Source organism: Anopheles stephensi, chromosome X, assembly GCF_013141755.1.
Source record: "Anopheles stephensi strain Indian chromosome X, UCI_ANSTEP_V1.0, whole genome shotgun sequence".
Classification (NCBI taxonomy): Eukaryota; Metazoa; Arthropoda; class Insecta; order Diptera; family Culicidae; genus Anopheles; species Anopheles stephensi.
The window spans coordinates 9,627,638-9,646,987 of NC_050201.1; the positions used below are offsets into that span (position 1 = coordinate 9,627,638).

Sequence of the window (19,350 nt, forward strand, 5' to 3'; positions counted from 1 at the left end):
GGGAATTGATTGATGGCCAGGTGGATGATTGCAGAACCTGCCGGCCCGGAGCCGCGTCCTGTAAGAAGAGGCTAGGTGTGTCCTACCCGGGTCCCCAACAAACCTTTGCAGCCCAAGCTCGGGCAAGAGTTCTTGCGGCAAGACCAAGACACAAGAGGCCCGATCGACGTCCGATAAGCGGAAGCCTCGGCGATCGAAGACTGCGACTAGCCGATCGCATGCGGACGCCTCTCCGCCGTCCGGCAGGGGCCTTCTGCAACTATGCGGGGGGAAGTAGTAGGGAGTAGGTGTAAAGATCGTTGTTGTTTTTTTGTTGTTTGCTGGTGTTGTAGTTATATTCGTGAAGCTCATAATTTGTGTTCGCTTTCCATGCCAACTGGGGCGATGGTTTCGGTTTTGGTTTGGTCGGTACCTTCTGCTATTGCTAGCTAAGGGGGGGGAGGGGGGGGGGTGGATTGCTACCTCCCGGGATGAAGAAAGAAGCAGCGTGGGGGTCTCGCAGGTGTGAGGTGGTTGGGAAGGGGAAGGAGAGATTGGGGAGTTGAGGTTCCCTTCGAATATGCTACCGCGTGTGGTGTCTCGCTCGCGCCACCGGATCTGACCGGTATTCATGCGAAACGGTTTGTGTGTGTGTGGCTGGTGCCGGTCCACTCTGGGCTCCCATTGTCGTTGGGGTGGGCCACCCACCATTCCGCACACTTCCACGTTGCGTCCCCACCGCCGGTACGCTCGCTTCACACTTCACCACACTTTACCGTCCACCGGTGGGCCCCGTTCGATACGTTTGCCGTTCGATGACGTTTCCCAAGGTTTGCACGCAACTCGCCTTCGCTCGGGGGCCGTATATAAGCTACCGGCCCGTACCCAGCACAGTCAGTTCTTTCTTCGCATCCAATCGGCTCTGATCGCTTCCGCAAGTAGCATTTGCTGGAAAGGATCTGGTCACCTTCCCTCGAGAACAAGTGCGTGTTTTGTGAGTGTGTAAAGGCTCCGAGAAAGCAGTTTACCGCAAAAGCTGTGCTTAGTGAACCCCAATAGTAACACCGGTCAACATGTTCAGATTTGTGAGTTACGGTCCAGCGGTAGGAAGGCGCAGCGGAAGGAGCGCAAGGACACATCAGGCACAGGCTGGCACGCCCTTCCCACAGCTTCCGATCCACTCAACGAACCAATCAATCAAACACATTCCTGTACAGAGTAATGCTTATCGCGTGACTCAAGTGCGAACGACGGGGTGGCGAAAGGATCACACCAGAAACCCGAAAGCGTGCTAACCTGTGACTGATGTCTCTGACTTCCGGCGAAGTGCTTTCCGTTTGTTTTTCGTTGTTGTCGGCATCAGACGTTCGTTATTGTAACAACCAACTTCCCGTTCTTCACGTGTAGATTCTTCTATCAACGTTGCTGGTCGCCGCGACGGCGCAGTACAACGGTGGCTACCACCGGGACCCGAAGACGGCCGCCATCCTCAGCGAGCAGCGGTATCTGTCCGGTGATGGCAAGTTTGGTGCCGCCTACACGCAGGAGGACGGTACCGACTTCAAGGAGGAAACCGATGCCGATGGTAACCGTCGCGGTTCGTACAGCTACGTCGATCCGACCGGACAGCGTCGTACCATCTCCTACGTTGCGGGCAAGAATGGGTAAGTCTCACTGGGAGCGGCTCACTTAACGTTGATACTCATCCATCACGCTCGACGGTGGTATAGCTTCCAGGCCTCCGGTGACCATCTTCCGGTAGCCCCACCAGCACCACCACAGCCTGCCCCGCAGCCCCAGTACCAGCCGCAGCCACAGTACCAGCCGCAGCCGGCGTACAACGGTGGCCGTAGCTACGACGACGATGGCCAGTACGACCCGCGCTGGAACGACCCCAACTTCAGCCAGAACCAGTACTCTGCTCCGGCTCCGGCACCGGCCCCCGCCCCGGTCCACAACTACCATGCCGCGCCGGCTCCGGTCGCCCCGGTGCCACAGTACAACCAGCACAACTACGCCCCGCAGCCACAGCAGGCACCGGCCTGGACCACCACCCCGGCACCGCACCGCTTCCAGCCACCGGGCAAGCTGCAGCTGAACCGAACCCCGGACGGCTACAGCTACACCTTCAACAAGGTTTAAGAAGCGTCTCGCAAAGCAAGCAAACAACCCGATCGGTCGCCTAACGCGCAACGGCATCCCCCAATGTGTCCCCTGCAAGTCACCAAACTTTTTGAACCTCGTTCTCCCCCCCCCTCTCCCCCTCTATTCTGCGCCTTTGCCTACATTTGGTGCGGCCATTGCGCGATACGCGTCCGGCCAAAGAGCGTGTTGCGCGTCCGCGCGTGTATGTGTGAGTGTGAGTGTTATTTAGCCGAAGTAAGCGTTACTTTGCCTGTTTGTGATATGTAAGCGTTTGTAAATTGTAGACGATCCCTTAACCCTCCTTCCCCCTCAATGCCCCAACCTTCCTCCAATCCTCCACCTCCCCCCCCCTCCCTTTTTTGCGTGAAGCGTGTGTGTGTCTGTACAGAGAGTCGTCAGAGGTTCTTGTGGGTAATCTGGACCTTGGGAGTTGGTTGCGCGTCTTCAAGGCTTCTCTTCCAGCAGCTCTGCAGGTGCGCTTATGCTGGAACCGTGCCCAGAGCGAACAACGACTCTCAAGGCTGTATCCCACAGAACGGTTGTAGGGCGGGGGAGGGAGAGAAGAGAAAAAACGCAAGTATTTGTTAGACAACAAAAAAACAACCAACAACACAGTTCCAAGATGACAGGGAGACTATGGTAGATAGAGAAGAGAAAAAATCTGTTTTAAAAAAATGAACATAATTGAAAACAATTCCACGAAATAGACAAGAATTCACAACTATCCCAAAAAGAACAAAACTTCCTGTGTGTATCATTCATTCTGCGGTCTTCACCTCCTGGCAAACACATCCTGGCGAGATGCCCTGCAGCATAACATTCTTGACCTGGATAATTCGTTTCCGCCTGCGCGGCTTGGGGCCGGTATAGGTACCGGAGCTGGGTATCGAACCGGAGTCGCATCGCGAACTGCCTACCGAGCGAGAATAATGACTTCACTTTCAGTTTCGACGCCACCAGCTTCCCAGCGAAGGAGTGGTTGTGAATCGATGGCAATTCTAAACGCCACCGAGCCACGAAGGTGTACGGTACGCGATCAAGGCCTTTCCGTGCAATAAAAACACGCTCGGCGAAGTACTTTATAAGGTCATCGTTGGCGGCACCTCGCCGTCCACACCTCCACATCGCCCAACTGGCGACCGAACGCTTCGCGCCTAAGGGTGAGAGGCGGAAGCGAACGAGCGTACCACAACAGGCTGCCCAAAAACTTGTCTTGACCCGCACGAAGGCGTTCGGCAAACGTAAACGTAGGGTAAATGTGACCGTGCAAATCGCGCCACTAGTACCGGTGACTTGTGTGCGCCCGTAAGCGAGAAACCTGTTTACACCGTGCACCGTGTTATTTCGTTTGCGGTTTTACGGGCGTTTTTGTGTTTTCATGTTGGCTTATGTTTGCCCCGTTGTGTGTTGCGCGAATTGCTTGCGTATCGAAATCGTTCTGTTCTCCTTCCTTTGTGCTTTGGCTCGGTTTCGGTCTTGAAGGAATTATGATGCATGAGCGCGACCAACGATAGAAACGTTCCGCACAACAAAGCAAACCGATCACCGATCGAGATCTCGCCTCCAATTTAATTACAATGATAATAATTAATAATTAGATAAATAAGCACGTCCCTCTCTCCGCACAGCCTTGAGCACAAGTCTTTTCTGCCCAGCAAGTATGGCCGTTTTTTTTGTGAATGTGTTCCCTACACGTGCGCTCACACGGTGTATGGTCTCGTTTTTCTGCAACGTTGAACAATCCTCTGCAATGCGGATACTGTAGCTGCTGTTGCTTGTTGCCGGTTGGTGGGAGCTTGGCATTACTCTCGCTTTCCGCGGGCATTAATTGACTAGCGGGAGGAAGGTTTCGGGTGGTTTTGCGATAAATGGCGAGAACCGATTTGAAAGGTGCAGCTGGAAAATAGCATTAAATAAACTCGATTGGATCCAATACGACCGATTCGGGTATTTGGATAGGTTTATAGGATATGGTAATTGTGTGTTTTGTACCACATGTTTACTGAGTAACAGAGTGGAAAACAACGAATAACTTAACATTTGACCCACTTGTTTGATTCGCAATCATAAAATACGAATAAAACGGACCAAAACAGAACATTTAAATAAATAAATAGGTGTCTCACTTTATTTGGCACTTACTGTAAACCAATCTTGAAAACCAACCAGATTTTTTCTAAATTTTTTGTTGCGAATATTTTTCTTATTTTCCGAATGGTATAAAAATGTATTTTTTTATTTGCTTTAAAATGTGCTCGTCTTGTACTCACTGGTACAGTACGTAACATAAATAAAAACACATTTATTTGTTGAAGCTTAAGACAAGCTTGTGAGAAAATAGATAAACGTGATTTTATAATACATAAAAGATGTTGTTCACTAGCAACACTGCAACAACGGTTTATACAGTGTTGCGCAAAACAATATAACTATCTTTATTTGCAATTTTAATAAAATACTGTTCATTCTACTACTTTTGATACTTACATAAGTTATTTTCTTTCCAAAACAACATTAACCTTTCAAACTTTTTATCAAAATTTAGCGTTGATTCAGTTTAGAAGCTTTTAGTAATTTTAAAACAACCGCGCTCGAAACTAAAAAAAGGTTTATATTGCTTGATTTATGTAACGATATTATTGTTTTCCCAAAATCTTCAAGAACAAAAATTATCAAAAAAAAAAAAAAACATCAGTATCGTAACCATATCCGTTTTTTTTCTTAAATTTGGCCATTGAAGCGTGTTATTTTATATTATTTTACAAAAGTTGGTGGTCTAAGAATATGTTTTTTGACATCGCAATCTAGTTAGTACTGATACATGTGATTGAAATAAAAAATAAATAAAAAATGTATGACAGTGCAAGTCATAGAAAGCTAGAAATGGTAGGGCGAGACCTCTCGAGGTTGTAGTGTCAAGGAAAAAAAAAAAGATGCATGTATATTGTATTGAAATTTACCTTGGCAAAAATAGCTTAATAGACCATTCTAGACACATAAATAAAAAAAGAGTTCAAACCGTAGAGTAAACTTTCCTTTATAATGATATTTGTATTTTTTTTCATGTTGCACTAGCTTAATGCAAAAATTGAAAAATAATGCTTTTAGCCAGCCAGTGCGAAAATATTTTAGTTTGGCAAAACAGTTTAGTAGGATCGCTGAGCTAAAACAAATAAATAAATAATAGCAGAAACAATATTTGAAGCCAAAAAAAAAACTATTTTAAACCATTTTTCAAAGCATTTTTCATAGATTATAGAATTATAAAACATTTATATTTACATTTATAGTACACTTATTTTTAAAGCAATAAGACCGTCCTATATGCATAAAAAATCTCTTAGAACTTTTGATGAAACATAAAGCTTTACTAAATGTTTACCTTCTATAATGTAGATCGTTTAAAAATACCAGCTTTTCTTAAAGAGAAATAGTAAAATTATTAAGTTTGTAAAACACGATTATACGTCATTTTTGTTTTGTAAAAATAAATAAATTATACAAACTTTATAAATTACCCTAGTATATTAATTCATTCCTATTTACCTTTGTACTGCCTTATTCTACCTCGCCAACCTTAATTTTGAAAAACAAAAATAATTTGCTTGTATAATTATGGTAAGCACTGCAGCGTCTTCTCTAATATCACTTTTAATACTTATTATCCTTAATAAATAATGAATTTAATAAATTTTAGAACCCAAATCCAATTCAATATTGTATGAAAATAAGAAAATGAATTGTTTAGCTGTTCACCGCTCTGGTTTGTATTTTTGATTGAAAATTTTCCCACAGATCGTACCAAATTGTTGTCCCCCATCTAACAGAACACACTAAACCGAGCTCGACCTGTTCTACATCCGCTTATCAATCCGTCAGGTGTTTTTTTCTGCCCACTCCTGCAGGGCTGGAGGTGAATGTTCAAGGCTGTAGTCGCTTCCAGCGTTGCGTGTTTGAGCGTATCAGTCATGTGCCGTTCACTCACGCGGGGTGGGATGCCCTTTTCCGGTTTTTGGACGACTTGTTGGCGTAGGGTGCACTGCACCGGTCAGCTACACATCCGTTAGGTTCGACTGTAATTAGCTGGACAACCGGACGTTTCGGGCTGGTCGTGACTCATCTGACGCATCAGGTCAGCGATAGGGCATGGGTTTGCGCGATGCGCTATCGGGAATCAATTGCTGTCGCGGGTGCAACTGCGACCCATCCATTGACACCCGGGGGTAGGACGAGTCCGAGCGCTTCGCTAACATTTGTAACGCGTCGCTGCCCTCGTCATGTGCGCTGGTCTGGCTTGTTGCCGTACGCAGACAGGCATCAATTTTCCCATAGTTCACGCTGAACGGGGTTCCGCAACCGGAAGGATGAGACCTACAAAAAAAACTGAGCAGAGAGAGAGAGAGAGTGAGATAACTGTCAAAGCGGATCTGCTTTTCCATCGTGATAGCCAAACCCCGGGGAAAACCGTTCGAACCGGAGTGGCAGCAACAGAAAAGGGAACGAGTAAACAATAAAAACTGACAAAGTATGACGTGATGAGTTCTTAATACTCCACGGTGTTTCGTTTATTACTCGATTGCGGAATGTTATGCTTCACTTATTCCATCACCCAAGCTCGCTCTCTCTCTCTCTTTCTGTCTCTCGTTTACTGTGTCCTCCATCTCTCGCTTGCCCGACAGATTGACACGGAGTCTTTGGGAAGCTTTTTTTTCGGGTGAAAAATTGAAGGGACGCACACTTGAACGTAACGGCCGAAAAATCCGGGAATGGGTGAAAAGTGAGGAAATGCGGAAGTGTGTTGCCGACGGTTAGCTGGCGAGCGACCAAATGCGAGGATTAATCTGGCCGAGATTTTGGTCGCTCAAGTATAATTGCAGGCGAGCGACAGGCTTTCGGTTTCAAGACAGACGGTTGCACGTTCGGGCTCTGTGCTGTTTGATCGGGAAACGGTTCGAGGTTAGGGTTTCTTTCAGGGGAAGAATTACTGTCATTTAAGGTGGTTATTGTTTTTTGTTGTTGTTGTAGGAAAGGAAAAGGATTAGGACCGATAAATAAAAAGTGTTAAATATCAGAGCGCTGTAGAATTGTTTCCGAAAGTCGGAAAGAAAGGAAAGAATTTGAGTCTAGGACTTGGACTATTTACATGAGTTTTATTGAGGAAACCTCGGCGCGAAATATTAGGACTAGGTATAGAACATTGAAAGTAGCAGTACTCATATACGCCTCTGACACATGAACTCTTAGACTAACTACTTCTAAGGCTTTGAATATCTCCTTAGCAGCAATCAAGAAGAATGTTTGATCCCGTATCTGTGGAAGGATTATGGAGGAGTTGGCCCCAATAGGCTGAATATGTCATGAGAGTGTCACCGGACGACCCAGCCCGTAAGGACCTTTTAGGCCGTCCACATGCATGTCTTTTCATTGAGGCAGTTATAGGAGGCAATGGCGTCGCAAGTTGAGATAGACTGGTGGCGTTGATGTGGTTCCACCGAAAAGGGGCCAGGAGCAGTGGCCAGGCTGTGTAGCCTCATTAGGCTCTGAGCTAGCAAGGCCCTCAGACCTCCATAGGGATCAATATGCTTCTGGCCTGGATATTGGATTGGCAAACGATGACGCTAGACCGAGAAAGGTCTGAAGATTAATGCAGTAGGTCAAGACTACAAAGCGGTGTAGTGCATGATGCTTAACTAAGTAAGCTAGTTGAAATAGAGCGACGTTGATGTGGCTTCCATCAACTCCATTCCATAGGGATCAATACGCTTCTGGCCACAATACTAGGTTGAGAAACGATGGCGTTAGACCGTGATCGGTTCCGAGGATTACTGTAGTAGGCCAAATAATAAGAAATCCTGAAGTTGCGAATATCCTTGCTTTATTTTTTCGCCTGCTTTTTTCTCGATAGAATCTCACGAACTCTTGAGCTTACTATATACATAGGATGTCTACTCAATTCATAGGCAGTTCTGTTTACGGGCGAATGATCCAGAAGGGATTTGACTCCAAAAAACCCTGCCGAGTAGCGATTGATGCCTCTTCGATTATACCACAGGTCCTCGCAGCAAAGTTGCGTTCCCAATGCATATCGGAGGTTTCCCGAGCGGGCAAAACTCGAACCCCAAAAACTGACCGAAGCGGTTGTCTCCTTTTTGGGCAAAAGATGTACTTAAGACCTTACTTTTAACATCTCTCACCTCAAGTATAATAATTTCCCAGCCTCCCTCCGGTACGTTCGAGATCTTTGCTTAACTACTTACACCCAGCACCAGCTGGGTAATGGATGAAGCGTGAGAAATGCCACCATACATCGCCCCATATCCAAGAAGCGCTTGGAAAGACTTTTTTTTGCAAGAAACGACGCTTTCCACAGTCAGAGCAGAGGCCGGGGCGAGTGTGCGCCACCTGCTGGCCGGGGCTGTGGTCTTGTGGCCCAAGAAGCGAATTGCGCCAGTCCGTCGGTAACAAACAAAAAATCGCTTCCCGAGAACGCTAGAGAGCATCCTCTTGAGATGTATCAACATTTTTATACATTCTCTAGTGGGTCCTCGAGCAATTATTTTGCGGCGCGCTGCAGCAGTTTGACGGAAAAGCCGACGACGGTGTACGGGTCGGGTGAGTCGGTAAGCGTTGCGTCAGTAAGTCCTTCGCGGACTCGCTGAAGGACTTTGGGCCGCGTCGAGAGCATTATCCCCTGGCGGCCCTTCTTGGGCGCGGTGCAAAAAGGGGTCACAATCGTCACACGACTCGACCTCTCTCGTTGGTGGGACCTATTGTGTTTGATGAAGTTGCCAGTTTTTGTTTGCTGCATGGTATTTGCTTTGCCGCGGATACGGTGGCCAACCGATTGTTGCTTCGCTAGCTGGTGTGTGTTGATCTGCAGGCCGCATAATGAGGGCAGTACGGCAAAAATTAGCAAAGCAGTGAGAAGAACATAAAACAAAACCGAAGTAAAAACTCACTTGCGCTTGCTCGAGTGTAGACATTGGAACGATTGGAGAACAGCAGCAGAAAAAACCCTCTAACGCGCACACCAAATGGGGGAGTCGGAGTCGGTGAAAGAGTTCGAAATGGATAAGGGCAGCGCGTTGTCGTCGCTGTCGATAACAAAGCAAATACAATAACGGACCAAATCGGTGCACTATTGTCTTGAAGCACAACTTCAATGCGAAAAGGTTGTGAATTAATTTATGTTTCAATGGCATGCGGTTCAACGGGGATCCAGCGAATACTGGGCTAGAATATGCTGCACGTCCGAAAAGCAATCTGCTAAAACAACACACACACGCACACCATTCCACATCCATCAAGATTGCAACAGTTTTCGAGTAGTTGTGGTGCAATTGTGCAACCTTTTGTGTAACTCGGACGACAATTGGCAACCGTATGGGTATGTGTGTACAAGCGATTCTGAAGTGAATTTGTGATCCACTCCTGAAGTTTTGTAACAGTAGCAGCTAGCCACGATTTCTTTGCAAGGTCACGGCCCATATTGACATGTGAACGATATTTCTGTTTGTGGGTTTGCTAATGAATGTTTGACAGCTATGTGAAAGAGTTACAATAAAACATCTGTTAAGAATTGATCCTAGTTATTAGATGTTCTTGGAAGTGACATCCAACGTGAGCTTTCTAAAGTAATATTTTGAATACCTACAACGCTATCTCTGATCCATTCTGTGTCCTTATCAAACACCTTATGGCAAAAGAGGTCGTCAACTTCAAGACCCCGGAGCTGCAGGCCTAGTCTAAGGTCGAACTTGGGGATTCGAATAATTGATTGTGCGTAAGTCCACTAAGATCCGAGGACATCTTTTCATAAACAAGGCTCAATAAAGCCTGTTGGCAGAATTTGTTGGATGTTTATGATGCTCAGAAGGATCTTTGAAGATAGAGAGATTTCGTCTGAATGTGGTCTAGATGTATGTTGATTAATTTTGAACACTCAACTACAGTCTCCTCAGATTTAGAAAGACTTGATGGAAGAACTTGTTTATGATGCCCAGATGGGTCCTATAATTGGAGGACTTTTTGAAGAAGAAACCCGTTCATCTGCGAGTTATCTAATCTCATTTCGATAAACTTTGAATGAACTCCTTCAGCGTTCTGATACGACCCCAGAGACTCTAGAAACTACAGAGACCATAGCCTTTCCGGACAATTAGTTAGACACGTTGGCAGAGTTTTTCGGACGTATATGATGCTCGGGAGTGTCATACAATTGGTATGCTCTTTGTAGACCATTTCTTATCTAGACTTGAGTTGATTAATTTTGAAAGCTCTCTTGACGCCTCTTTTGGACGGTTAAGTCTGGTAAGGCTTTTGGACATCGTGTTTAAGTCTTAAGTCCTCGAGCTTCACTGAAATTAAGTTGGGATAGTTAAGAGAATTTATTGATGTCACTGGAAAGCCTCATACACTTGTTGGACTCCCTCAAAGCAGAGAGCTGATTTGAATTAATTTTGAACCATTGTCTAGAGCGCCTAGCTCCAGGATATGTTCCATCAAAGATATGCAGTTGTAGGATATTTTGATGAGGGTGGAGAATTTTTCCGGCTACATAAAGGTTAAGATCACTCCAGTCGGTTCAAATTCCATCCGGACCGTTCCCCCTTAGTGAGGACTGGCTATCCAACTACGTGGTATTATTAAGTCAAGTAAGACAGAAACGGCAGGCATGACCTAAGAGATCGTTAGGCAAAGAAAGAAGAAGGAGATCACTCCAGTGCGGCGATTTCGTTCAATATCTTCTTCTTCTTTATTGGCACTGCAACTCCAAAAGTTCTCGGCAAGCTATTTTTGACTTTCCTTGACTCGAGCTTACAGCAATAACTAGTCCAATACCTAGCAATATCTATTGTCTGTAAAATCGTCGAAGTCAAGCTCATATCTTCAAGTGATATCTAAAATAATTTTATGACGCTATCAATGTATTACGCTCATTACACCTACACATCCAACATTCATCTTTGCACTGTAATTGCTAACTTAATTACTTTTCGATTCCAATACTCTGCTGCGGTAACATTCCTCGGGATATCATTGTTCTTGATGTGGTTTCCCAGTAGAGGCAAAACCTGCGCTAGCAATAAAATCCTTGACGAACTGGAATGAACATTTAACTGCTCCGCTATTAATAAACCGCGTATGACGCACTTCCATCCACAGGACTTGCCGCGAAGCAATGCCAAGTACTGAGCAGTGAGAATGTGCAATGCTCATAAAGATTGTTTATTAACATATTTTTCCCCGCTTGACTGAGAAGGAGTTAGGGCGGAAGCGGAGACAATGAAAGGAAAAAAAGGAGGGGACAGCACAGAAAAGAAAAATCCCTACAATCAAAATGAATGTCAACCGTGTACCACGTCCCCGGTGTCACCAGGATGATTGCTGAGATATTATTGCTCATCATCATTACTCTATTACACTCTCTCGGGTAATCTCACGCGGGCTATCCGCGGTACGGAATGTGAAATATGAATCCATCTCTCGGATGTTTTGCGAGTAGAGGAGGGTGTTGGTGATGCAGTGGCGGGGCGGACAAAAAAAGGCGAAGCAGCGCTTACTAACGAAATTAGCAGAGTACAAGTTATATAAATATTTGTCGTCTTGCTCGGATGTCATTGCTTCGGGCGGTACTAAATTCGTTTTACGGGGGGAACAGGAATGGCAGCAATGTGCATTCAATGTGGATTGTGGGAAGATGATTTATTTTGCTAACAGAAGACTGGCGAGCGAGGTAATCGTACAGGAGACGCTATTTTAATAATGCGCATTCAAATAATTGTGAAGGAGAATTACTTCGATAGGGTTTTGATGTTGTTCATGTTGAAGCTAATCTGACCTTAAGTCTAATAGATATAAGTGGTCAACAATGGCAGCTAAGAATCTACTAATGGCGCATGGATACGTCTGCTCATCCCGGAAGTGACAGTCCTCAAGTTGAGTTCTATATTACGCAGTTGATGTCAGGACACGGCCTCTTCCAGGGTCACCTTGAACGGATGAACCTTATTCAGCACTCACACTGTTCGGAATGTTCAGAGCTAAGAGAGACACCTGAGCACGTGATGTTTGAATGCCCTCGCCTTATCGCCGTGAGACGTCCTATGAACACTTTGTTCGTAGCAGAGGAGACTTTGGAGAACATTATCCCCCTGGTGTGCTCCTGCCGAAATATCTAGTGAGCTATAGCTAGGACCAGCCGCGTGATCTTTGTCTACCTTCAGGAGAGTCATATTCGCATCGAAAGAGGTAAGGCTGAGACCAATTCAAAGACTTAGCAAAATGTCAGTCGGCAGATCTCAGCTTTATACTGTATAGGCTTTATGATGTTTTTGGAAGAACATGCTGCCATTGACACCTTCGTGCGATCGTGAAGCTAAAATGTCCGGCAACCCTCGCCAAGCCGTCAATGTAAATGATGGTGAGACCTGTATATTCAATAGATCTTGATGACATGCTTCCACGCCATTTACAACACATTGATTAACTGCAAGTCAAAAAATCTTCTTCATCATGACACTACAACCTTAAGAGGGTGAAGATCTACCATTTTTTGACTTCCTTGACTTCACTCTACTCTTTGCTCGATATTATGTCCCGCAACGAGATGCATAGTTTTAACCAAAAACTGTGGAATTTTTTACTTGGAATTGGAACCTTACTAATGCATCATCAAAGTTCCAGAGAATAGGAAAACCTCAAAATGCTGATGCTACAGTGATGCGGCTAAAATTCAAACAGAAAAGGCATGTAAGAGTCGTTTCACCTCTGAACGGATGCCGCCCGTAGAATCCCGTTTTTCCACGGACGCCTAATCTCGCCACGTCGAGATGCGTCGAGAGCCCGCAATGTGCGGAGGTTTTTGGCGGCATCCGACAGCGACTGCACCGCTCCCGTGTAAGCATGCAAATCCTCCTGAAGTTCCCGAACAGAATGGCCTAATCCTGCAGCTAATAGATCAGATTTGTCCGGTAATTACTTCGCAGCAGCAGCAGCACCAAAAAAGAGCATTTGTGTAGCCAGGGTTTTCGGGTTTGTTTCGGTGCGCCTTTGTGCGCGTACAAGGGTTTCGGGAGAAGGCAGAACCGTTTCTCCGACAATACAAACCCCCGGGGGTGTTGTTTTTAACTGTGCGAAATGGGAAAGGGGCGCACGTACCGGCAAGGATCGATCGCGGGTAATGAAGAGAGCTGGACCTGGCAACAAAAAAAAATGGGTTGACTTTGTTGTCGTTATTTAGGACGCGCCCTCCCGACTACCGGTGCAAATACCGGTTGCCGAATTGATTGAGCGTTCACCGTGCAAACGGTGGTGAGTAGTCCGGGGGTGAGAAAGAGTACGCGGCAGTTGGAGCGGGAGCTGCAATGTGTGCCAGTGTTTCCTTTTCATTAGGATCATCCCCGAACCGTACCGTTCCGGAGTTGGCCGGAGCGGCTTTTGCCTTGCCAGATTGTGCTGATTGTATCCTTTGCCCTCTCACGGGTGCTCGTGTGGTCTCGCTCGCACACCAACACGAACGGCAATCGGAGCTCTGGGTCCTTAATCCTCCAGGATCACGATCACGATGGGTATGGTGGACGCGGTGGGCACGGGGAACAGAGAGTGGCGGGGAGGGTTTGTTTTGCAAGCTGCTGCCATGCTTGCATGTAAGTACCCGATGCCGATCCGTCAGTGCATCCTGAGCCCTGGTGGTGGTGTCAAACGGCAACGGCGCACAGAGAAAGGTAAAAGTCCGTAAACCGTGTTAGTGCGCTGGGCCTCCGATGCTGGGCCACTGCCGATATGCTAATGCTATCGATCGATGTTGCCCGACCGTGGCCAGGTAACGAAAGCAAGCCTCAAACAATGGCAGGCGAAGAAAAGTGAAAAGCAAAACAAAAAAGAAGCTTTGAAGCTACTTGAGGACGCAGTAATTATCATCATTTACCCAGTTGAAGCTGCATTGTTCACGCTGAAAAGGAATCCTTTCCTCTTTAACCCCTCCCCTCTCCAACCCTCCGCTCCCTGTTCCATCGTAACCCTGTTTGGATGGGGTTTAAATATTAAAAATAATATTTATGATAAATTATACCGAACTTGAGCGAAGAAATTTGCACGCACCTTTTTTGCGGTTCGGAAGCAGGAAGCTGTTTGTGTATCTAATTCACACAAGTACATCGGAGGGGTAAAAGGAATAACATGTACGAATCAATTGCCCGCTGAGTAGAGGTTTGTGCGGGACCAGAATGAATATGTTTCTGCTGTGCTTTACGGTGTGACTTCGGATTCAGGCCACGCGCTCTGCATCGAGAATGAAACTGTAACTAGTCTTACAAAGTAGGTTTATTAGGACATGTAGTGATAGTACAGACACTATCTTATAAGCCCTAGTTGAAGATAAGAGAATGATGACAGTCAAATGTCAGTCAGTAGCGCAAGAGTCATCACAATCACAGGGTTGGTCTCGCTATATACAAGGCTTCCGAGGTAGGTTCTAAGAGGCCTTTAGTTACGGATCATTCTAGGAGGGACATTTATATCTACTCTATCTAGTAGATCAGGTGCTTCTATGATTCCCACGAGAAGCATAGACACGAGGATGCTTTGGGCATTATCGCATATCTTGGCAAGTTTATATAAGTCCCTAGGTTTAGGACATCAGACTACAGAATGTCACCAGAATGATCGCCCAGAATGTGTCCCAGGGATATTATAGCTGAGGACCAAATGCTCTACGTAGAACACGACTTTGACATACATTTTGCGACAGATATTTTAAGGTCGTTATGTATGCACCACACGCTGGAACGTTTTAAGTATACTAGATAGTCCAAGATGTACGGGACGGGCCGGAACAGCACAACATCGTCAGCATGTAGTAGTCATTCAGCCTCAGTAATAGCATTAGTAACATGTTTGATTTAGGCTGAGAAAAAGAACGCCAGAAGTACTCTCCAACTCGCATGCAGAACCATGGTGGTGCATAGGTGTGGGATCTCAACCAATGTAACAGAGGAGCAGAGAAGTCAAGTCACGCGAGCTAAACTGCTAGTAGGCAATCAAATGCTGCCATAGTTCAAATCAGGCGGTAATAGCTCAGCTATCGATAATTGTGAAGAATTTAAGAAAGAATAATTAGTATTGAGAACTCAATTTCAAAACAAATATTGACGATACTTCCATCAAGTATAATCCATCCGAAATTAAATCAATCCGAAAAAGCATCAAAAGCATTTTAATTTACATAAAGAATGGCAGAAATGGAATCATTGTTTTAAAAAATTCTGAAAATTATATAAAAATGAAAATTTGCGACACAAAACACCTCAAAAACTGAATCCGAAACGATTTCTTGATAGACCGTATGAATGGCCTGTCCTGGTCCGGCTGTGTGAAACCTGGCAGAGTCATCGCCAAAATCTGTGATTGACACATTGCCCAGTACAGGGGTTTACTATTTTTCTTTGGACTCAGGAAGCGCAAACATTAGTTTTCTATAATCTAATCTCGAGTGTGTGAAATATTATTTCAATTTTGTTTTATAAAACCAAATTTATTGTTTCGAGCGATATCGCTAGGGAACATTTTGGGAAATGTGTCTAAGGAAACTTTGACAATAAGCTTATCAAGTTTCTAGTTTTTTGTGAACCTAAACGTTGTCTTTCATCTTTGCTAAATCAACAGAAAAGCGTAAATCTAATGTAAAAATAAGCTTGTAAAGTATTAAAGAATATTGGAATCTATAGCAAAATTAGTACTGCTGTTCGTCAGACTATGCTCATTAAACTACAAAATAAATCAAACTTAAAAAATATTCCATAACCGTATATATTAGTTGTTAAATATTCTACCTCTAAAACAATAGTTTTAGCATCGTTAAATTTGTAACTAATTTCTCATGAGTTTAAAGCTAAAATTTTGCATTTTCTTTACAATTTTAAATCACACTAAAAACCCATTTCTAGGTATCCGAGTTTGGCATTTGAGTCACTGTCTGTAGCAAAAACAAATGAGGGACTGCTAGTGAATTTGTTCTGACTATTTTTTAGTGTAGTAAAAAGTCTCTCGAGTGTGATATTGGTTGGCAGATACAATTATGTGAGATAGTTTTTCAAATAATATGGAACAAAAGCGCAAATGATTGTTTTCTATTAAAAATAGTTAATAAAATCTCGCTGGACCACTGGACCTCTGTAGTATGGGGACCCCTGGCTTAGTGTAAATGTGATTGCATACACACAGGGGCACTTAAATTAAGCGCTCATTTTAACGATATTTGAATGCAAATTTAAATCAAAATCGTTTTTTTAAATAATATTTGCAACTTTATTTGCAAAACAAAAAGATATTCAAATTGCAATAATAATAAAATAATAGCCCAAAACAAAACTACAAATAAATCGTTTTTCGCTCGTAACCTCCGAAGCAATAATGAGCTATAATAATGACGTTAAAAAGCATAAAGTCTTCCCCCGCTTCAAACCAACACCAGATGTGTCCTAAGGTGCGGACACTTGCTCCGGCCACCGAACCCGGCTCCCGGTGTGTACGGAGTCGTTTAGCACTTCATAAAATCGATCATAACAAATCATAAATCACGCGCCCCGGGAACAACCCGGGCAAAACAGCGGCAGGGACAAATATCCGTAGTGGCCCACCGCAAAAACTCCGGTTGTCCGGTTGGGTCGGTTGGTCCCTTATTTTCCGGGCAAACGGTACCGAATGCGGGGCGCAATCCCAGTTTTAGGGTCCTGCTAGACGAGGTGCAGACAGGCCGTAATCCGCAATAAATGATTGCCCTTTGGTTTTTTCTTTTCCTCTGGGGAAGTTATGGTGGGATTGGGCTGGGTGGATGCTGTACTCTCCGGATGCATCGACACAATGAATAGACGACGTCAAACTTTTCGGTCGCCCTCTTCGAAACAAATTGGTGCCAATAATATACATACACACACACACCCGTACACATGTTCATTCTCCTCTTGGGCTGGGCCATGTTTCTTGGCTTTCAGGTGGCATTTTTTTGCTTTTCTTTGGCTGAAAAGGCGACACAAAAGCAGGGCTGTTGTGTTGTTGAGGTTATGTTTCTAGCTATCATTATTATGCGTCCCGGGGGTACACACACACACACCCATACATGCAGACAGGGCAGGATCAGAAGTAGAACTCAGGAACCCTGATGAGTGTCTCACAATTCAATATAGGAACAATACCGAAGGGAGAGAGAAAGAGAGAGAGAGAGTCCGAAAGAGAGATGTATATCGCCATCGTAAACGTTTCAATAGGCGATAAACATTACCGGCAGCAGGATGACCGTAAACACCTTTGCCCGGGAGGTCCTCCGAGGAGGGATGAAATGAAGAAATTATGATTTTATGACAGCTTAAAAAATTACCTCCGGCCTGCTTGATGCCACAGCCACAGCCTCTTTATTGGGCGGGAAGGTACAATCGCAATGAGAGCAGTCGGGTTGTATTTACTGTCATCCGGGAGCCAGTTTCATCATTTCCAGCCGGTTCCATTCTTGCTTTCCGGAGCCGGGAACCTGGGCAAGCGGTGTTTTACGACTTGGCCCCGGTAAATGCTTACTGCTCGGTGTAATTGCACACTATGGGACATGGGTGGTTTACGTTTGCACCGGTATGTGTGACTATTGTTTTTACCACTGTCATTATCTCCTGTACCCGGCGGCGTATGCCTTCTACTCTAGTTTTTTTTTGTCTATGTGTGAAAATTATTGTGTTTTTGTTTTCGAGAAGAAACTCGAAGTGAGGAATTTCCTTTCACGAAAAAAATATCGTTTTTTACGAGTCAATTGACAATGCTTGGTTCAAGGATTGTTTGCAACGTTTCTCAATGGTCAACGGGAATGCGAATGACACAATCGACTTCAACCGGACAATATTGATTACAAATTATAACGATTGCAATTGTATTGTATAGAAAAATCTAAAATCTCCTCAAACATTTAAAAAAATTCCCTCAAAACTACAAAGAGTGCATTAAAAAAGAAATTTAAAAAGAATTATTGTAAAAAAGATTTATTGAACCTGGACTGAAATTGTAAAAAATGGTTTTCAAACTATTAAAAAGAAAAACAAATACACACATACAAAAGAACGAAAATATAACAATAATATAAAACAGTTAACATACAAGAAATTATAATTTTAATTAATAACAAGTATTTTATTAGCAAAAGTCGAAAAATCAAGTATTATCTGTATAAAAAGTACTAAAATGAAGGTAAACATTTATAGTCTTCAGTTTTAATCGAAACTTGAAGAATAATCCGTTGCGTATATAAATGGCAATTCACACGGCAGGACCGGGGTTCAAGTCTCAACTGAAGCGTGAGTGAGTGAGGACTGACTATCCAACTATGCGGTATCAATAAGTCTAGTAAGTCAAAAATGGCAGGCCTAAGATGTCGTTTGGCCACGAAATAAGAAAAATAAATATGAATTTTATCAATTTTCATAAAAAAATTCTAAATTTCAGCAAAGCTTTATATTTTATTTCTTAAATAAAATCTTCTTCTTACTCCAGCACAGTTGGGAATGGGTATGGAAAAAATCCATTTATTCCATTGCCAGTATAAATATTTTTTTCAAAATGTTATTTTATACCCTTAAAATCTGACTCGTTGAGAATCGTTCGTTCAGAAAGAGAATGGAAAATGGAATATTATGTGTGAAAGCGGGACTCAAGCACGAACCAAAGCAAAATAGAAAATGGATAAATTTTATTAAAATTTGAGAAGTACGAATTGCTTCGTGTAAATTTCATTCAAGTCATTAAAATATTTGAAAATTACATTACTGTGCATATAAATTTGAAAAAGAATACAACCCGCAGCGAATGCGAATGATAAAATAAAAAAATCTATGTTTAAATTGGACAAACAAATATTTGACAAATGAAATAATTTGAGCAGTAAAAATAAAAAAAAGGTTATAATTTTACTGATCACAATAACGAGTAAAAACAACTAAGCAAAACTTTTTTTAAATCTCTAAAATCGGGTGGTCGAGTAGGGTCAGTAGAGAAAAAGAATGGAAATAAGAGTAAGTTTTTGTTTTGAGTAAGGACAAGTTAAATAAAAACATAAGAAAGAAGAATTTAATGATATAAATTCTATACGAGTTATTAAAATATTCGAAAAATGTTATATTCTTACAGTAGAACTCAAGACTGATAAAATTCGTTGCGGAAGCCAACATAAAAATGCCTTATTTTCTGTTC

General features: G+C 43.7%; 1 protein-coding gene across 1 annotated transcript; it reads left to right on the forward strand.

Moving 5' to 3' along the window:
- The first annotated feature begins 863 nt into the window (after positions 1-863).
- On the forward strand, positions 864-2,865 carry LOC118506397 (larval cuticle protein 1). Its single transcript, XM_036043453.1, has 3 exons — positions 864-1,064; positions 1,387-1,643; positions 1,710-2,865. The coding sequence occupies exons 1-3, from the start codon at positions 1,053-1,055 to the stop codon at positions 2,119-2,121; spliced, it is 681 nt and encodes a 226-aa protein (XP_035899346.1). The 5' UTR covers positions 864-1,052; the 3' UTR covers positions 2,122-2,865.
- The last annotated feature ends 16,485 nt before the right edge of the window (positions 2,866-19,350 follow it).

What these genes read in the sequence shown, in the direction of transcription:
- LOC118506397 (XM_036043453.1), top strand. An exon ending in TACGTTGCGGGCAAGAATGG is followed by an intron (nt 1,644 to 1,709) that starts GTAAGTCTCACT and finishes ACGGTGGTATAG; the next exon opens with CTTCCAGGCCTCCGGTGACC.